Source organism: Microcaecilia unicolor, chromosome 14, assembly GCF_901765095.1.
Source record: "Microcaecilia unicolor chromosome 14, aMicUni1.1, whole genome shotgun sequence".
NCBI lineage: Eukaryota > Metazoa > Chordata > Amphibia > Gymnophiona > Siphonopidae > Microcaecilia > Microcaecilia unicolor.
Window position 1 is genome coordinate 35,478,808 of NC_044044.1, and position 20,540 is coordinate 35,499,347.

At 46.4% G+C, this 20,540-nt stretch overlaps 1 protein-coding gene across 1 annotated transcript in view; it reads right to left on the reverse strand.

Moving 5' to 3' along the window:
• Nucleotides 1-6,895: 6,895 nt before the first annotated feature.
• The window catches only part of CHRNB2 (cholinergic receptor nicotinic beta 2 subunit), a 32,581-nt gene continuing 18,936 nt past the window's right edge, over nucleotides 6,896-20,540 (reverse strand). Inside the window, exon 5 of the mRNA XM_030187437.1 lies at nucleotides 6,896-7,066. Coding sequence (XP_030043297.1) covers nucleotides 6,896-7,066 — 171 coding nt within the window. The remainder of the gene's footprint in view (nucleotides 7,067-20,540) is intronic.

A 20,540-nucleotide genomic window follows, 5' to 3' on the forward strand; every position in this document is an offset into this window, starting at 1 on the left:
ACCATGTCTTTTTTAGGGGCTTTTTACCCGCTACAGTAAAAAGGGCTCTGGTGCTGTCATGCCTCTCACCTTCGTAGTGGGGCCAACTCTTCCTCGGTGGCGATGTGCTGGGCGAGCATTCTTTCCGGTAGCGCTGTGCTTGCACCGGTGTTGCTGGCACTGCCCGCAGTTGTCACGGGTGCCTTGCTCGCCTCGGGGCTCCGTCTGGCGGGCTGCTTGGGTCCGTGACCCTGCCTCCTTGCTCCGCGGAGATTAGTGTTCCCTGCAGGCGGGCTCATGTTCTCGTTTTCCCCCACTACCAATGGCCTTTGAAGCTCTCCTCCCCAGCTGGTCCCTGCTGACGTCAGACACTGGCACTATTTCTGGGTGGCTCTCCCTCTGCTTCTTTGCTTCGGCTTCTTTCTGATAGCGTTTAACTTAACTGTGTTTCTCCTGCTTTCCTGTCTACCGACCCTGCTTGGACCCGATTCACTCTTCTGTCTGCTGCCTGCTTACCGACCCTGCTTGGACCTGATTCACTCTTCTGTCTGCTGCCTGCCTACCGATCTTGCTTGGACCTGATTTACTCTTCTGTCTACTGCCTGTACCCAGACCTTGGCTACTGCTCTTCTTCAGCTGCTTCAGTACCCCTCTTCTCGCCCCTCAGCGCACATCCTGCCGGCTGCCTGCACCTGGGGGCTCAGCCTCCGGGCAAAGATGGTCACTGCAGGTGAACCTCGGGGTTGCTTGGCCGCCGAGAGTATCCGGGCGCGTACCACTCATACCCGGCAACTCACCACTCGGCACAGGAACTCACAAACCGGACAGGTGTGCAGCAAAACCAGTCCCCACCACTACCTTAAGGCCCTGTTTACTGCAGCTTGGTAAAAGGACTATTAAGTTTGAGATTGGTAGATTGGTTGGTCATGTAGAGGTATAGTAGGAGCTACAAAGAAGAGGGATTATGTAAGCAAAGCCGACAAAGATGGCCTATATATTCTGGTCCAAAAGAAAACTCTCCCCCTAAATCTTTCTCTCAGACATGTTCCAATGCTGTGCAAATAAATGCAATCTTATGTTTAACCCACTGGTTCCAAAACCTGGTCTTGGAGGCACCCCAGCCAGTCATGTTTTTAGGATACCCACAATGCATATTCATGAGAAAGATTTGCATGCAGTGGAGGTAATGCATGCAAATCTCTCTGATGAATATTCATTATGGATATTCTGAAAACCTACCTGGCTGGGGTACTTCATGTCATACATCATCTTCGCCTAAACAATTTTTTGAATTTTCACTTAATGCAATTTAAAAATAAATCTACACACCCTACACCCCTTCCCGTGCACTCCGTTCCATGGATAAATCCTTCTTATCTGTTCCCTTCTCCACTACTGCCAACTCCAGACTTCGCTCCTTCTGTCTCTCTGCACCCTACGCCTGGAATAAACTTCCTGAGCCCCTATGTCTTGCCCCATCCTTGAGCATCTTTAAATCTAGATTGAAAGCCCACCTCTTTAACATTGCTTTTGACTTGTAACCACTCGCCCTGCCTACCCTCCTCTCCTCTTTCCTCTACACATTAATTGATTTGCACTGTCTTCTATGTTTGCAGTGCTGCATACGCTTTGTAGCGCTATAGAAATGCTAAGTAGTAGTAGTACTCGTTAAGAATAAAATTACAGAGCACATACAAAAACATGGGTTGATGAGACAAAGTCAGCATGGATTTAGTGAAGGGAAGTCTTGCCTTACCAATCTACTGCATTTTTTTGAGGGGGTGAACAAACGTGGACAGTGGAGAGCCGCTGGATATTGTGTATCTGGATTGCCAGAAGGCGTTTGACAAAGTGCCTCATGAAAGACTCCAGCGGAAACTGGAGAGTCATGGGATCGGAGGTAGGGTAGTACTATGGATTAAGAGTTGGTTGAAGGATAGGAAGCAGAGAATGGTCAGTATTCTCAAAGGAGAAGGGTAGTTAGTGGGGTCCCTCAGGGGTCTGTGCTGGGACTGCTGCTTTTTAACATATTTATAAATGACAAAGATGGGAGTAATTAGTGAGGTAATTAAATTTGCAGATGACACAGTTATTCAGGGTCGTCAAGTCGCAGGAGGGGTTGCCAGGTTCTTGAAGCCTGGATTGGCCGCTGGTGGTGACAGGATGCTGGGCTTGATGGACCCTTGGTGTTTTCCCAGTATGGCAGTGCTTATGTGCTTATGCGCTTAAGCTTCAGGGTAATGGACCTGAATGTAGTCCCTTAAGCACAGACCCAAATGTTTTTCATTCAATTCATACTTCTTTCTGGATGACCTCTCTGAGCACACTGTCTCGATGATCCATTTCCTTTCCTGAGGAAGTCTAGAAGGAGCTTGAGCAAGTGGCTTTTCACAGTTGTCACCTGCAAAGAAGGGATCTCTAAATCTTATTGCTGACATCGCTCTCCTTGCTGGCCTTTGGTTATTTTAAAGGAAAGGTTGTCTCTGCATTCAGTATTCCTTCCCTTTTTGATGCTAGAGAAGACAGTGTGGCCTCTCCAGTCTGTCCAGCTATGCCAACTATTGATCCATTTCCCTCAAGAGCCTCTGTACATGCTTTCTTGAATTCAGATATAGTCTTCATTTTCACCAGCTCCATTGGGAGGATGTCCCACATATCTACCACCCTTTCCAAAAGGAGTACCCTAGTGATTAGAGCCCAAGGCTGTCAACCAGGGAAGTCCACCTCAAATCCTGCTGCTGCTCCTTGTGATCTGGACAATTTATTTAGCCCTCCATTACCTCAGGTACAAACTTTGATTGTGAGCCATCCACAGACAAGGAAATTACCTAGTGTAACTGAATATAACTCACCTGGAGCTACTGTAGGAAAAGGTGTAAGCTTAAATGCTTACGCATCACGTTCAAAGTATGCTCACTAGTTCACAAAATTATCCATGGAGATGCACCAGCTTACATGTCAGACCTGATAGATTTACCACCTAGGAATGCCAAAAGATCATCCCGCACATTCCTTGATCTGCACTTCCCCAGCTGCAAAGGAATGAAATACAAACTAATGCGTGTGTCAAATTTTAGCTACCTGCGGCTTAAAATCGATCTACGAAAGAATGAACTTCCGCATACTACTGAAGACCCATCTCTTTAATAAAGCATACCACAAAGATCAACCAATGTGAATATGCACAACTCGCCCATCTATGTTTAGAACTGTTCCACTATATCTGCTTGTATATTATAACTGTTTTAATTATCATCATGCTGACCAAGACTTTGCAATACTAAATGTCTATTTACTAATATTCTTCCACTGATACATTCCAATGATATATTGTAAGCCACTTTGAGTGTGCAAAGTGGTGGGATAAGGTGGGATATAAATACAACAAATAAATAAATTGCACCTGAATGTTGTGATAAACACAGTGGTTGCCCTACCCTGATGAGGCCGCTAGATGGCGCTCTCCTCCAAGAAATAGAAAAAATGCTCTGTTCTGATTCCTAGGGGGAGCTCCAAATGGAACATTAGGGTAATGACCTGAAGAAGCCAGCAGAGGGAGCTCTGGCTAAGGCCTGAAAATGGGGACCAGGGAGTGTGTAGTAGAAATTCCCTGTTAAGGGAAAGGCACCCAGAAGGCTCTGGACTATTCCAGAACAGGGAGGAGAAGGAAGCCAGGAGTTGAAAGTGAAGGAAGGGACCTCCTGGAGAATGGGAATCTGAGAGAAAGCGTGCCCTCAAAACCCCCTGAAGATAGTTACCTGACGAAGGACATGTTGTTAAGGACACTGTGGTTTATATGAAAATGGACTAACAGCCATGGGGTGGAGGATAGGACTGTAAGGTCAATGTGAGTGAAGAAAGGCCTATCCAGGGGTGGAGGCTGTTAGACACTGAGACCCAGGTTCCCCACAGTAGATGGGTTCAGTGAAAGAACTTGTGATAAGTGACTAACGGCTGGAAAGAAGTGAGTTCCACAAGACTGAAGTATAGTCTAATAAACTGAATTTGCATTTTGATGACTGTCTCATTTGCATATATGTGAAGGCTGGAGAATCCTAGTTGAAGTTCCAGGAGAGTGCGAGGGGTCAAGGATCAGAGGGGTGACCGGGGCACACTGGACCGGACAGGGGAGGATTTCCAGCTGAAGGAAGGCATGCCCGAGCAGTCACCCTGAGTAAGGCAGGAGCCCCAGATATAGAGGTGGGTGCTTGCAAGGGTTTGGGAGAAGACTAGCCAGCTGCTGAGAAATCTAGGGTCAATGAGGTTAGGTGGAGAGCAGGACAGGTGTGTGTTTTTGTAGGTTGTCCTAAAGCCAAGTGCTAGAGAGTCTAAAGAGAGCTTATCTCAAGAATCTCTTGCGGAGGGGATGATGAAGAAAATCTCTGTTTTGAACAGTTTGTTTCTGTGTTGTTTTGCTGTACTTATTAGGTATTTACTGCAACTTGAACTGCTTTAGGTGAGAACTGTCTGTGGCTGAGTAGTTTGCCTGACCAAGTGCACTATAGCTTGGGAACCAAGAGAAGTCCAATGCAAGTGAGACCCCAACCAGCAGAGGGCTGCATTTCACAATCACCCAGTGACCCAGAACTTTACAATGTACAACATTAATTAATTTTCTTATCTTTAACTGTCATCTTCTTACTCCTCATTTCAGTGCTTCCTCTAAATGGTGTATACGGACCGGTCTGTTACAAAAGAAGCCATTGGACATTAATCTTTATGTAGTTGAGTTCTTTCTGGCAACTGCATTTCTTTTGTTTTCAGGTTAGACCTGGAATACAAATATACCATAACATATTAACTGCAATATTTATATTACCCAAATTACTTAAATCAACCCAGAACTATCTAAGGTTTAGAGAATTATTAAAGTCCATCCTATTCAAAAAGGTCTATTCTCCAAATGCAACATAATCAGATCAATTTCTTTGGTTTCAAATAATCCAGAAACACTTACATCTATTTTCTTTACTACTCTGCTGTTTAATATAATTCCTAACTTTAATTTACTGTTTGTATTGTTTTAATGTACTATTGTACGGTAATCCTGATATTGCTTTGTAAGCCACATTGAGCCTACAACCAGTGGGAAAATGTGGGATATAAATGCTTTAAATAAATCTAATATAATAATTTGCTCCTCCAACATTCCAATGTGTGTCACTGGGATTGTAACCGCCTGCTGACGTCACTCCTCCAACATTCTCCGTCCCCCTCCCTCCCAGTTCCATGGGACCCTGAAACTGGGAGGGAGGGACGGAGGGACCCTGGAAATGGGAGGGAGGGAGGGAGCCTGGAACTCGGAGGGAGGTGGAGGGGGGCAGGGGAGAGATGCTGCACATGGATGGATGGAGGGGGCAGGTCACAGAGGACGTTGCCTGCATATGGATGAATGCAGGGGAGAGAGCATAATGCAGGGGAGGGAGGGGACCCTGAAACTCGGAGGCAGGGAGGGGACGACCCTGGAACTCAGAGGGCAGGAGGGAGGGGGGACCCTGGAACTCAGAGGGAGGGGGGCCCTGACACACACTCTCATGCTCACACACACAATCTATCTCTCACACACTCGCACCCAGTCTCACTCTCTCTGTCACACGCACACACTCGCACATTCACTCTCTCTCACACAGTCACTCTCACACATACATACTCCGAGGAAAACCTTGCTAGCGCCTGTTTCATTTGTGTCAGAAACGGGCCTTTTTTTACTAGTAAATAAATAAATATTACTCTCACTCTCTGAAGCCATCTTCTGTGTGTAAATATGTCAGTGGCATGTGAAGGCAATTGAGCTTTTAGCACTAGGTGTAGAAAAGATTGAAATAGTCACACACCTTAGATCCAATAGTGATTTTATTACACCTTAGAAGAAATCCAGTAGCATTTGAAACGGAACCCCTTTCCCAGTCCTCCATTTGGAATGTGACCAGCCACACATCCCATTGTAAGTTCTTTGGAATCTGAATGCATTGCTGCTTTGATCCAGCTATGCCCAAATAGTACAGCTTTAAAACTATAAGTGTTTCTGGACCAGTAAAACATAATGCAGATGTAATTCAGAGGTCTGTCTTAAAGTGTACAATTAGAAGGATGTGTGGAGAGTGTACATGGGACCTGTGAAGGCATTTTTTTTTTTTTCAGTAAAAGCAATCAGGAGTCCTAGTAGCAGATTTGTTACTGGACTATGCAGCAGTTAAAAGTGGCTCTTCTGCTAGAGATGTGCAGGGCTAAAACTTTTCAGTTCATCTGGGATTTCTTCTACAATTAAAATTTGTTTGCTTTTTTTTTAATTAAAAAAAAAATTAGACCTTTTTAAAGTACACGATAGTGTGTGTTAAATCCAATTTAACATGTTACACCTAATGTTTACTAGAAAAATCAAGTTTACCACTGTTAATGCTTATGCATTTCAATTATAGCTACAAGGTAACAACACATTTAATTATAGGAATGTTGTTCCTTTTTGTAATGGGAATAAATGTGCCCATTAGTAAATTAGAAACGTCAAGAAGAGTCCAGCCTCTTATATCTCCAAGGAGTGAGCCAAAATCAGAAGATAGTGGTAAAAGCTGACCCAACTTAGTCCTGGCTCCCAACATGGAATTGAGTCACTGTTCATTCTGCTCCCCCCCACCCCCCACCGTTGCCTTTTGGTTGCTTTGACTCTGAAGAGCTACTGGATGTCCTGTCTCTTAGAATCCATCACGTCACCTTATTAAAGCCTCTACCATAAAAAGAAGAATGCTTTACATCTGGGATAGGCTAGAATTCCTCCCGTACAAGCCACTTGTCTAAAAATTAGCTTTTTTTGATGGTGTTAGATTATGACCTAACCACATTTCTTGTAAGATTTGTTTAGATTAGTTTTGCTGAGTTTGTTTACATTGAACCTGGAGTCTCTCTTGCAGTATAAAAACTATTTGTTGTTTACTGTTGGGTTGGTGGGCTGCAGTAAGGTGTTGGTAGTATAATTCTGGAAGAGAGGTTGCAAGAACATTCCGATAGTGCCAAAGACACACACGAAGACAAAGATCCAAAGAAAGAGACGGTCAATCACCATGGCCACATATTTCCAATCTTCGCTTACCTAGAAAAAGGGGAGAGGAGGAAAATGTTTAATAGGTGAATGGAGTGAAAGAAAATGATTAGTGTGAGGAGCAGCAAAAGATCAGGTGTCATGCTGAATATACACAATCAAATACAATTTATATTCCGCTACAAATCATTTCTGGATCAGTTCAGATTTACAAAATCTAAAAGACACACTAGGCCAATCCTAGGTAATATCATCAACCCTAACTTCCAAATTATCAAAATTGAATAACGCAAATATTAATTACAAATATGTTTTAATAACTTGTGAAACTTATGGCTGCCATGGGACCAGTGGCGTAGCCAAGGGTGGGCCCAGGCCCACCCACTTTAGGCTCAGGCCCACCCAGTAGCAGCACATCTATGATGTGGCTGGCAGGGATCCCAAAGTCCCACCATCTGAAAACTCCCAACAATTGTCCCTCCTGTTTACCTTGTAAATAGCAGATCTTCACCTGCAGTGAGCAGTGACTGATGCATATTGCTCATACCAGCACCACAGCCTTTCCTCTGATGTATTCCCACCTATGCGGAAACAGGAAGTTGCATCAGAAGGAAGGCTGTGGGGCCAACATGAGCAGTGTGTATTAGTTGCTGCATGCTGCTGGTGAAGATCTGCTATTTAAAAGGTATGCAGGGGAGGGGGGGGTGTTTGAGAGACCATATGGCATGCAGGTGAGAGAAGGAGAGACTAAATCACCTGTGGGATGGGGCATGGTTCTTCTGCCCACCCATCTTGGGCCCATGCCCACCTAAAATTGGGTGTGTGGCTACGCCCCTGCATGGGACACAGTGCTACTCATACAATCCTTGTCCTCTTAGTTTAGAAGCCTGTTGGTCAACATTTTACAGGACCAGGACACTGTACCAGTGACTTCACACAGTGAGAATCCTGAAACGTAACTTTAAAACCATACAAGAACGTAAGACCTTTGAAGTCAGAATGATTGAATATTTTAACACCCAACAGAAAGGACTTAACAAGGACCATTATAAACCATAAAGCTGTATGTCTCTGTTGATCACCCCACCCCTCACCTATCCACACCCATCCTGTTAGAATATCAATGATATGCTTTGATGTCCCCATGCATACTTCCTACCCACCCCCCTCCTCCCACCCTGTCAGACTGTCATAGTAATGCTTGAATGTTTTCACTTATATACACTGTCAGCTAGCACATTTGCTTATTTCCGATCTGAGGAAGAAGGGCAACCTTCGAAAGCTAATCAAGAAATGTATTAAGTTATGTCCAATAAAAAAGGTATCATCTTATTTTCTTTTCCATGTTTTATTTTGTTTGATTTCTATTGATAACCTTTAGAAGCTCACAAAGCCTTTGGTTGTGTAAATTGAGATTTTCTGTTTCAACTGCTGGGGGGGGGGGTTATTATTTAGATATGACCCGAATTTTATATACTAATCCCCAATCAGCAGTTTTGGTTAATGGTCAGATATCTGAGTTCTTTTCCCTGGGACAGTGTATGAGACAGGGGTGTCATCCCCTGTCCCCCCCCCCCCCACCCCCCTTTTATTTATTCTTTCTGTGAAGCAATTGCTTGTTGCTTTAAGGGAGGCAGCCTCAATCCAGGGTTTGACAATGGGACTGAGAAAGTTCGCTGTATGGCTTTTGCCAATGATCTGCTGTTATTGTGGACATGTATCTGGTTGAGCTGAAATTTAGATAAATCAGCCTTTAGGTGGCTATAGCTATGAAGATTAGACTGAGACCTTTCCGCTTAAAAAGGTGGAACATGCATATATGGGGATTATATTTGAAGGTATATGTGGCCAGAGCCTATTCAAAAAATGTCGCTAATCTACTGAATACATCCCAGGACGTCCTGACACTGTGGATGCCTTTACCATTGGGTTTGAGAGGCCAAATAGCTCTGTTCAAGATGGTGCTGTTCCCTAAGTGGCTCTATGTACTACAAACCTTCCCGATGTTTCTAACTAATAAGGATTATAAAAACTTTTGCTCTGTACAAATTTATCTGGAACAATAAGAAACCTCGTGCCACTTTACACCACTTGGCACTGCCTGTGAGACGGGGTGGCCTGTCCCTGCTAGATCTTCAGTATTATAATGTGGCTTGCTTGATGAGACATTTGGTGGACTGGATTAAAGGTACCAATTTCTTTACACCACTTTCTTTGGAGCAACAACTGGAGGCACTTATGCATCTTTTATCTTACCTACACATTAAATCACTGAGTCTGTAAATATCACTCTATGAGGAAGGGTTAGCATTGGCTCTGCCACAAGCTGAAGGTAACGCCAAGCACCACAGTATTATTGCCTTTGTGGGGCAATACTAGACTTGGATGGTTCTAAAGGGTATTTGAGAAGATGGCATAGCCATGTACTTTGTTATATTAAAGACTTGATCACGGAGAGTGGTACTATGAAAACATTTGCTGAACTGCAGATAGCTGGATTGGTTCAAAACTACTACTACTACTTAACATTTCTAAAGCGCTACCAGGGTTATGCAGCGCTGTACAATTTAAACTTAGAAGGACAGTCCCTGCTCAAGGAGCTTACAATCTAAAAGACAGGTATACAATCTAGAGACAAGTGTACAGTCAAAGACAAGTGTAGAGTCCGTCTGATAGGGCATACTATATTTCACGAAAGGTTAGGTGCCGAAAGCAGCATTGAAGAGGTGAGTTTTAAGCAGAGATTTGAAGATGGGTAGGGAGGGGGCTTGGCGTAGGGGTTGAGGAAGATTGTTCCAGGCATAGGGCGAGGCAAGGCAGAATGAGCGGAGCCTCGAGTTGGCAGTGGTGGAGAAGGGAACTGAAAGGAGGGATTTGTCCTGGGAGCGGAGGTTACGGGCGGGAACATAGGGGGAGATGAGGGTAGAGAGGTAGTGAGGAGCCGCAGACCGGGTGCATTTGTAGGTAAGGAGGAGAATCTTGAATGCGGTATCTGATCGGAAGCCAGTGAAGTGACTTGAGGAGAGGGGTGATGTGAGTATATCAGTTCTGGCGGAATATAAGACGTGCGGCAGCGTTCTGGACGGATTGAAGGGGGGATAGATGGGTAAGTGGGAGGCCGGTGAGGAGCAAGTTGCAGTAGTCAAGGCGAGAGGTAATGAGAGCGTGGACAAGAGTTTGTGTGGTGTGCTCAGATAGCAAAGGGCGAATTTTGCTGATGTTGAAGAGGAAGAAGCGACAGGTCTTAGCAGTTTGTTGGATATGCGCAGAGAAGGAGAGGGAGGAGTCGAAGATGACTCCGAGGTTGCGGGCAGATGGGACGAGGAGGATGAGGGTGTTTTCAACTGAGATAGAGAGTGGAGGAAGAGGAGAGGTGGGTTTGGGTGGAAAGACGAGGAGCTCGGTTTTGGACATGTTCAGCTTCAGGTGGCGGTTGGACATCCAGGCAGCAATGTCGGATAAGCAGGCCGATACCTTGGTCTGGGTCTCCGCGGTGACCGGAACCTGAAGAGTAACAGAGAGAAAAAGTGAAGAAGAAAACATGCAGGAGGATAACTCCTGGAAGGGTTAGGAGAAGGTTCCCTGCCAACCACCAAGAAGTACTTACCTGGCAGTGGCCAGGGTATATGACAGGATGTATTGTGTGAGGTGAAAGCAACTAACAGCCGTGGGGTGGAGGATAAGACGATAAAGGAGTGAAGAGTGTCCTATCCAGGGGTGGAGGCTGTTAGACACTGAGACCCAGGTTCCCCACAGTAGATGGGCTCAGTGAGAGAACTTGTGATAAGTGAATAACGACTGGAAAGAAGGGGTTTCCACAAGACTGAAGTATAGTCTAATAAATTTGGATTTGCATTTTGATGACTGCCTCATTTGCATATATGTGAAGGCTGAAAAATCCTAGTGGAAGTTCCAGGAGAGTGCGAGGGGTCACGGCCCGTGGATCAGAGGGGTGACTGGGGCACCCTGGACCAGACAGGGGAGGATTTCCAGCCGCAGGAGGGCATGCCCGAGCAGTCACCCTGAGTAAGGCAGGAGCCCCAGATATAGAGGTGGGTGCTTGCAAGTGACTAGAAAACTACTTGGAGTTTTACTTAGGAGCCCAGGGCCAGCAAGTTTGTGTGGAAAGCAGGAAAAGCATGTCTATCCACACTGTCCTGCAGCTAAGTGCTAGAGCCTCAAGTAGGTTTAGCTCAAGAATGTCCTGAGGTGGAAAGATAAAGGAAACCACTTTGTTTTGAGCTGTTTCTTTCTTTGCTGGAGTTACTCAGGATTTACTACAGGTGGTTTGGAACTGCTTTGGTTGGAATTGTCTGTGGTTCAGTAGTTTTTCTGGCCAAGAAAACTCCAAGAAGACTGGCAAGTGAGACTTCAAATATCAAAAGAGGTCCAAGAATTTCCACAAAAGTCCAGCACAGAAAAAAAAGTGGAAAAACAACTTCAAGGGATCAATCCAAGACAAGAGATAAGATGCTTCAAAAAACTTTATTGAGGAGCATCTTATCTCTTGTCTTGGATTGATCCCTTGAAGTTGTTTTTCCTCTTTTTTTTCTAAGTGAGACTTCAAGCCAGCAGGGGGCTACATCTTTGAATCACCCCAGTGGCCAGGAGCTTTACAGCAGATATACAGCTGTTTTCTAATTTTCTCTGCTTAGGATTGTTTTGGCTTGGAAATATATTTTGAGAAATTGGAGACAATCGCATCAGTTAACACTGTTGAAAGGTGGAATGAACATATGATTTATTGAAACTGGAAATATTGGATGCTAGGAGGGGTTCTCCAAACATATGGAGGACTTTTCAGCAAACTTGGCATCCTTTTTTTTTTCTTGGTAGAGGTCACCAAGAAGGATCTATGTCGGTGACCCATATCTTTGTTATAACCTGGTGTTTTTTTTTTTTTTTTTGGGGGGGGGGGGGGGGTTGAGGGAGTTGCTGTAATTTCTGTCAGCAGTTAAATCAGCATTCTATATTGTGATAAACACAGGAACTGACCTACCCTGAGGAGACCGCTAGACACCACTCTCCTACCAGAAATGGGGAAAATGCCCTGGAAAAGGCATCAGTCTCCAGAAGAGGTCCTCTGTGGGGGGATAGGGGGAGCAGCAGTCAAGTTCCAAAGGCAAGTCAGCAGAGATCCACAAGGTCTCCTGTGTGGAGATAGGGGGAGCAGTCAAGTTCCAGAGGCTAGGAGAGCTTCAGGAAGCCCAACCCTGCATTATGGCCCTACAGGAAAAGCTCAAGGGGAAGGAGCAACCATGAGGGGTCAATAAACTCCTGCACATGAGTAAGGGTCTGGATAGGGAGAGTCAGAATGTCCTGGTAAAAACACAGGAAGAGGTGGTGTAAAGTTTAAAGTGGGCAAGCAGAAAAGGGAAGAGGCTGCCCAGGAGCCGGAAAGGCTCAGGGCCCAGATACCGCACATTAGAGTCAGGGGAGGAAAGAGCTCCTAGGCAGGGGACACCAGCTCAGGAAGGGGGCCAGGGGGAGGCTAGATCATCCAGAGGTTGGGGGGAGTCTTGTGCTAAAAGTGGTTATCCTAGTCCAAAAGGGAGGAATAGGAAACGCTTGAAAGTCTCAGGGAAAAGGAGACTTAGAACCCTACACCCAACCCACAAAGGTCAGTCCAGACCTAGTGGGAGTAGAAGTGCCACCCAAGATTACATAAAGCAGAAAGATAGGCCTAGAAGTTGCCCTGGGGTGGTAAGAAAACCCGGCTGTAGGAAAGTACACCAGCAACCCACAGTGAAGAAGAGGGGCAAAGAAATAAGACGCAAAGGTCTAGGGAGGCATAAAAAGAAAGGCCGAAGAATCCTTCAGTTTCTAGGGGTTACAGAGGAAGGTCCCCTAGAGCAAAGCAGAGCCTTTGTGTTAAGGCGGACCACTGGATATAAAGCCTTCCTGAGAATCCCTCCTAAATGGAATAGGGGAAAGAAGGAACCTGACCCCGAGATAAGTTAGGGGATTCAGGGATTGCTGCTCCTCGAAGGAAGTGAGGCTAAGAGATGTTTGAGGGAGCAGCAGTATTTTAAGGGTGGAAGAAGTGTGCCCAAGGGACTGGAATAAAGAGTTGCCTGAGGAATATGCTGTTGGTGAAACCTGTCTAATTTGCTTAGTGAGAACCAGGTCACCCTGAGTGTGAAGGGTTGGCCCACTAATCTGCATGTGATCTGCATAGTGAGAATCAGTTCACCCTGAGCTAGAAGGGGTAGCCCACTAATCTGCATATGATCTGCATATTGAGAACCAGGTCACCCTGAGCGAGAAGGGATAGCCTACTAATCTGCATATTAAGAACCAGGTCACCCTGAGGGAGGAGGGTAGCTCACTAATCTGCATATTGAGAACCAGGTCACCCTGAGCGTGAAGGGTTGGCCCACTAATCTGCATGTGATCTGCATAGTGAGAATCAGGTCACCCCAAGCGAGAAGGGGTAGCACACTAATCGGCATATGATCGGCATATTGCGAACCAGGTCACTCTGAGTGATAAAGGGGATATTACAAATGGCAACCCAGATGAGATGTGTAAGGGAGCAACAATATTTAAATGTTGGGGTTATGTGATAAACGCAGTGCCTGATCTTACTTGAGAAGACTGTCAGAGAGTGCTCTCCCACTGGAAACCAAGACAATGCCTATTCTGTTCACTAGAGGAAGTACTGAGTAAAGCAGGCTGCAAAGCCTGGGGTTAGTAGTCCCCAAAGTATTGAAATTAGTACTGAGCTCAGGTATCTGTGTGGGGGAGGCTCAGTGTGAGGACTTGTGACAGTATAAAGTATTTAAGCTAGAAGAAGTGTGCCCAAGGGACTGGAATAAAGAGTTGCCTGAGGAATATGCTGTTGGTGAAACCTGTCTAATTTGCTTAGTGAGAACCAGGTCACCCTGAGCGTGAAGGGTTGGCCCACTAATCTGCATGTGATCTGCATAGTGAGAATCAGTTCACCCCGAGCTAGAAGGGGTAGCCCACTAATCTGCATATGATCTGCATATTGAGAACCAGGTCACCCTGAGCGAGAAGGGATAGCCTACTAATCTGCATATTGAGAACCAGGTCACCCTGAGCGAGAAGGGATAGCCTACTAATCTGCATATGATCTGCATATTAAGAACCAGGTCACCCTGAGGGAGGAGGGTAGCTCACTAATCTGCATATTGAGAACCAGGTCACCCTGAGCGAGAAGGGATAGCCTACTAATCTGCATATGATCTGCATATTAAGAACCAGGTCACCCTGAGGGAGGAGGGTAGCTCACTAATCTGCATATTGAGAACCAGGTCACCCCGTGCGAGAAGGGGTAGCACACTAATCGGCATATGATCTGCATATTGAGAACCAGGTCACTCTGAGTGACAAAGGGGATATTACAAATGGCAACCCAGATGAGATGTGTAAGGGAGCAGCAATATTTAAATGTTGGGGTTATGTGATAAACGCAGTGTCTGGTCTTACTTGAGAAGACTGCCAGAGAGTGCTCTCCCACTGGAAACCAAGACAATGCCTATTTTGTTCACTAGAAGAAGCTCCACTGATCTAGCTGAGTATTGTCTTGCATGGACCAGTGGGAGCTTTAGGGAGATAGCCGGGGTAGTGAGAACAGACTTCTAGGGCCAGATCTTTCTGGAACCAGAGGGGCAAGGTCTCAAGTACTGAGTAAAGCAGGCTGCAAAGCCTGGGGTTAGTAGTCCCCAAAGTATTGAAATTAGTACTGAGCTCAGGTATCTGTGTGGGGGAGGCTCAGTGTGAGGACTTGTGACAGTATAAAGTATTTAAGCTAGAAGAAGTGTGCCCAAGGGACTGGAATAAAGAGTTGCCTGAGGAATATGCTGTTGGTGAAACCTGTCTAATTTGCTTAGTGAGAACCAGGTCACCCTGAGCGTGAAGGGTTGGCCCACTAATCTGCATGTGATCTGCATAGCGAGAATCAGGTCACCCTGAGTGAGAAGGGATAGCCTACTAATCTGCATATGATCTGCATATTAAGAACCAGGTCACCCTGAGGGAGGAGGGTAGTTCACTAATCTGCATATTGAGAACCAGGTCACCCTGAGTGAGAAAGGGGATATTACAAATGGCACCCCAGATGAGATGTTTAAGGGACCAGCAATGTTTTAAGGTTGGGGGTATGTAACAAACACAGTGTCTGCTCTTATTTGAGGAGGCTGCTAGAGAGTGCTCTCCCACTGGAAACCAGGAAAATGCCTATTCTGTTCACTAAAGGAAGTTCCAGTGATCTAGATGAGTATTGTCTTGCATGGACCAGAGGAAGCTCTAGGGAGATAGCCGGAGGAGTGAGAGAAGACTTTGAGACCCAGCTTTTGCTGGAACCAAAGGGGCGAGGTTTCAAGAGGTGGGGAGGTTTATTGGACACCTCCTAAACAGGTTCGTCTCAGTAGAGGAGATAGAAGAGAGTTTTGCCTGAAGGAGAACAGATGGGGGCCTAGTGGAGGAACTGACTGGGAGCCTGAAGACCTCAGGTGGAAAGTGTGGGTACTTCCCATACTCAGGGGGCTTTGTTATTGATGGACTTGTGGTGAACTGTGTGTTCAAAGGAGGGTGGACTGTGTGTCCCAGGACTGTGTTTCCCAAGTACTGAGTAAAGCAGGCTGCAAAGCCTGGGGTTAGTAGTCCCCAAAGTATTGAAGTTAGTACTGAGCTCAGGTATCTGTGTGGGGGAGGACATGTGACAGTATAAAGTATTTAAGCTGGAAGAAGTGTGCCCAAGGGACTGGAATAAAGAGTTGCCTGAGGAATATGCTGTTGGTGAAACCTGTCTAATTTGCTTAGTGAGAACCAGGTCACCCTGAGCGTGAAGGGTTGGCCCACTAATCTGCATGTGATCTGCATAGTGAGAATCAGTTCACCCCGAGCTAGAAGGGGTAGCCCACTAATCTGCATATGATCTGCATATTGAGAACCAGGTCACCCTGAGCGAGAAGGGATAGCCTACTAATCTGCATATTGAGAACCAGGTCACCCTGAGCGAGAAGGGATAGCCTACTAATCTGCATATGATCTGCATATTAAGAACCAGGTCACCCTGAGGGAGGAGGGTAGCTCACTAATCTGCATATTGAGAACCAGGTCACCCTGAGCGAGAAGGGATAGCCTACTAATCTGCATATGATCTGCATATTAAGAACCAGGTCACCCTGAGGGAGGAGGGTAGCTCACTAATCTGCATATTGAGAACCAGGTCACCCCGTGCGAGAAGGGGTAGCACACTAATCGGCATATGATCTGCATATTGAGAACCAGGTCACTCTGAGTGACAAAGGGGATATTACAAATGGCAACCCAGATGAGATGTGTAAGGGAGCAGCAATATTTAAATGTTGGGGTTATGTGATAAACGCAGTGTCTGGTCTTACTTGAGAAGACTGCCAGAGAGTGCTCTCCCACTGGAAACCAAGACAATGCCTATTCTGTTCACTAGAGGAAGCTCCACTGATCTAGCTGAGTATTGTCTTGCATGGACCAGTGGGAGCTCTAGGGAGATAGCCGGGGTAGTGAGAACAGACTTCTAGAGCCAGATCTTTCTGGAACCAGAGGGGCAAGGTCTCAAGTACTGAGTAAAGCAGGCTGCAAAGCCTGGGGTTAGTAGTCCCCAAAGTATTGAAATTAGTACTGAGCTCAGGTATCTGTGTGGGGGAGGCTCAGTGTGAGGACTTGTGACAGTATAAAGTATTTAAGCTAGAAGAAGTGTGCCCAAGGGACTGGAATAAAGAGTTGCCTGAGGAATATGCTGTTGGTGAAACCTGTCTAATTTGCTTAGTGAGAACCAGGTCACCCTGAGCGTGAAGGGTTGGCCCACTAATCTGCATGTGATCTGCATAGCGAGAATCAGGTCACCCTGAGTGAGAAGGGATAGCCTACTAATCTGCATATGATCTGCATATTAAGAACCAGGTCACCCTGAGGGAGGAGGGTAGTTCACTAATCTGCATATTGAGAACCAGGTCACCCTGAGTGAGAAAGGGGATATTGCAAATGGCACCCCAGATGAGATGTTTAAGGGACCAGCAATGTTTTAAGGTTGGGGGTATGTAGCAAACACAGTGTCTGCTTTTATTTGAGGAGGCTGCTAGAGAGTGCTCTCCCAGTGGAAACCAGGAAAATGCCTATTCTGTTCATTAAAGGAAGTTCCAGTGGTCTAGATGAGTATTGTCTTGCATGGACCAGAGGAAGCTCTAGGGAGATAGCTGGAGGAGTGAGAGAAGACTTTGAGACCCAGCTTTTTCTGGAACCAGAGGGGCGAGGTTTCAAGAGGTGGGGAGGTGTATTGGACACCTCCTAAACAGGTTCGTCTCAGTAGAGGAGATAGAAGAGAGTTTTGCCTGAAGGAGAAAAGATGGGGGCCTAGTGGAGGAACTGACTGGGAGCCTGAAGACCTCAGGTGGAAAGTGTGGGTACTTCCCATACTCAGGGGGCTTTGTTATTGATGGACTTGTGGTGAACTGTGTGTTCAAAGGAGGGTGGACTGTGTGTCCCAGGACTGTGTTTCCCAAGTACTGAGTAAAGCAGGCTGCAAAGCCTGGGGTTAGTAGTCCCCAAAGTATTGAAGTTAGTACTGAGCTCAGGTATCTGTGTGGGGGAGGACATGTGACAGTATAAAGTATTTAAGCTGGAAGAAGTGTGCCCAAGGGACTGGAATAAAGAGTTGCCTGAGGAATATGCTGTTGGTGAAACCTGTCTAATTTGCTTAGTGAGAACCAGGTCACCCTGAGCGTGAAGGGTTGGCCCACTAATCTGCATGTGATCTGCATAGTGAGAATCAGGTCACCCTGAGTGAGAAGGGGTAGCCCACTAATCTGCATATGATCTGCATAGTGAGAACCAGGTCACCCTGTGTGTGAAGGGTTGGCCCACTAGTCTGCATGTGATCTGCATAGTGAAAATCAGGTCACCCTGAGCGAGAAGGGATAGCCCACTAATCTGCATATGATCTGCATATTGAGAACCAGGTCACCCTGAATGAGAAGGGGTAGCCCACTAATCTGCAAATGATCTGCATATTGAGAACCAGGTCACCCTGAGTGAGAAAGAGGATATCACAAATGGCACCTCAGATGGGATTTTGTTATGAAATAACTACCTGCAGACAAGGATATTACAGAATCTCTGCTACTTTTTCCAGTTGACTGCAGGCTGGTTTTGTTGGACCAGGAAAAGAGGGAAAGAAAAAACCTGATCCCGAGATAAGTTAGGGGATTCAGGGATTGCTGCTCCTGAAGGAAGTGAGGCTAAGAGATGTTTGAGGGAGCAGCAGTATTTTAAGGGTGGAAGAAGTGTGCCCAAGGGACTGGAATAAAGAGTTGCCTGAGGAATATGCTGTTGGTGAGACCTGTCTAATTTGCTTAGTGAGAACCAGGTCACCCTGAGTGAGAAGGGGTAGCCCACTAATCTGCATATGATCTGCATAGTGAGAACCAGGTCACCCTGTGTGTGAAGGGTTGGCCCACTAGTCTGCATGTGATCTGCATAGTGAAAATCAGGTCACCCTGAGTGAGAAGGGATAGCCCACTAATCTGCATATGATCTGCATATTGAGAACCAGGTCACCCTGAGGGTGAAGGGGTAGCCCACTAATCTGCATATGATCTGCATATTGAGAACCAGGTCACCCTGAATGAGAAGGGGTAGCCCACTAATCTGCATATGATCTGCATATTGAGAACCAGGTCACCCTGAGCAAGAAGGGGTAGCCTACTAATCTGCATATGATCTGCATATTGAGAACCAGGTCACCCTGAATGAGAAGGGGTAGCCCACTAATCTGCATATGATCTGCATATTGAGAACCAGGTCACCCTGAGGGTGAAGGGGTAGCCCACTAATCTGCATATGATCTGCATATTGAGAACCAGGTCACCCCGAGCAAGAAGGGGTAGCCTACTAATCTGCATATGATCTGCATATTGAGAACCAGGTCACCCTGAGTGAGAAAGGGGATATCACAAATGGCACCTCAGATGGGATTTTGTTATGAAATAACCACCTGCAGACAAGGATATCACAGAATCTCTGCTACTTTTTCCAGTTGACTGCAGGCTGGTTTTGTTGGACCAGGAAAGGAGGGAAAGAAAAAACCTGATCCCGAGATAAGTTAGGGGATTCAGGGATTGCTGCTCCTCGAAGGAAGTGAGGCTAAGAGATGTTTGAGAGAGCAGCAATATTTTAAGGGTGGAAGAAGTGTGCCCAAGGGACTGGAATAAAGAGTTGCCTGAGGAATATGCTGTTGGTGAGACCTGTCTAATTTGCTTAGTGAGAGCTAGGTCACCCTGAGTGAGAAGGGGTAGCCCACTAATCTGCATATGATCTGCATAGTGAGAACCAGGTCACCCTGAGTGAGAAAGAGGATATTACAAATGGCACCCCAGATGAGATGTTTAAGGGAGCAGCAATATTTTAAGGGTGGGGGTATGTGATAAACAGAATGTCTGCCCTTACTTGAGGAGGTTGGCAGAGGGTGCTTTCCCACTGGAAACCAGGAAAATGACCATTTTGCTCACTAGAGTGAGCTCTAGTGATCTAGCTGAGTATTGACTTGCATGGACCAGTAGAGGGAGCTCCAGGGAGATAGCTGGGGCAGTGAGAAGAGACTTCTAGACCCAGATCTTTCTGTAACCAGTGGGGCGAGGTCTCAAGAGGTGGGGAAGTTTATTGGACACCTCATAAATAGCTTCCTCTCAGTAGAGGAGACAGGAGAGAGTTTTGTCTGAAGGAGAAGAGATGTGACCCTGGAGACCCTGAGGCTTGGTGGAGTTGCCTGAGAAATATGGTGTTGGTGAGACCTGTCTAATTTGCTTAGTGAGAACCAGGTCACCCTGAGTGAGAAGGGGTGGCCCACTAATCTGCATATGATCTGCATAGTGAGAACCAGGTCACCCTGAGTGAGAAAGGGGATATTACAGTAGATTGGACAAATACTGACGTACCATTATTTTCATAGTGGTGCTAACAGCTGGCATGCTCTGTTGATGGCAGAGTTGAGAAATTCTTATTACAAACTTAAAATACAGCACAAAGTTTATGTAGCGTGGGAGCCATATATCAATAATCTGGCCCATAGAGCTCAAAGTTCTATTATCAATCAGCTGTGCATGATATAGAGCAGGGAACCAAGAAGCATAACCACCAGTGTTGCCAGGTGGGTGGTTTTACCGCCCAATTGGGCGGTTTTCCGCGACCCGCCGCGGGAAATTTTTGCCCGTGGCGGGTTGCGGTTTTTTGGGCGGTTTTTTAAGCTTCCGGGCGGCTTTTTGATTTTTTTCGGCCGCGGGGGGCGGGGTTAGTGACGTTTTTGGGCGGGGTTAGTGACGTTTTGGGCGGGGCCGATGACGTGGGAGGCGGGGCCGATGACGTGGGAGGCGGGGCTGATGATGGGGAGGCGGGCCCGATGACGTGAGAGGCGGGGCTGATGACGGGGAGGCGGGGCCGGTGACGGCGGGGGCGGGGCCGGTGACGCGGGGGTGGGGGTGTCAGGGGCGGGGTTTGTGTTTGGGCGGGTTTTGGGCTGGTTTCT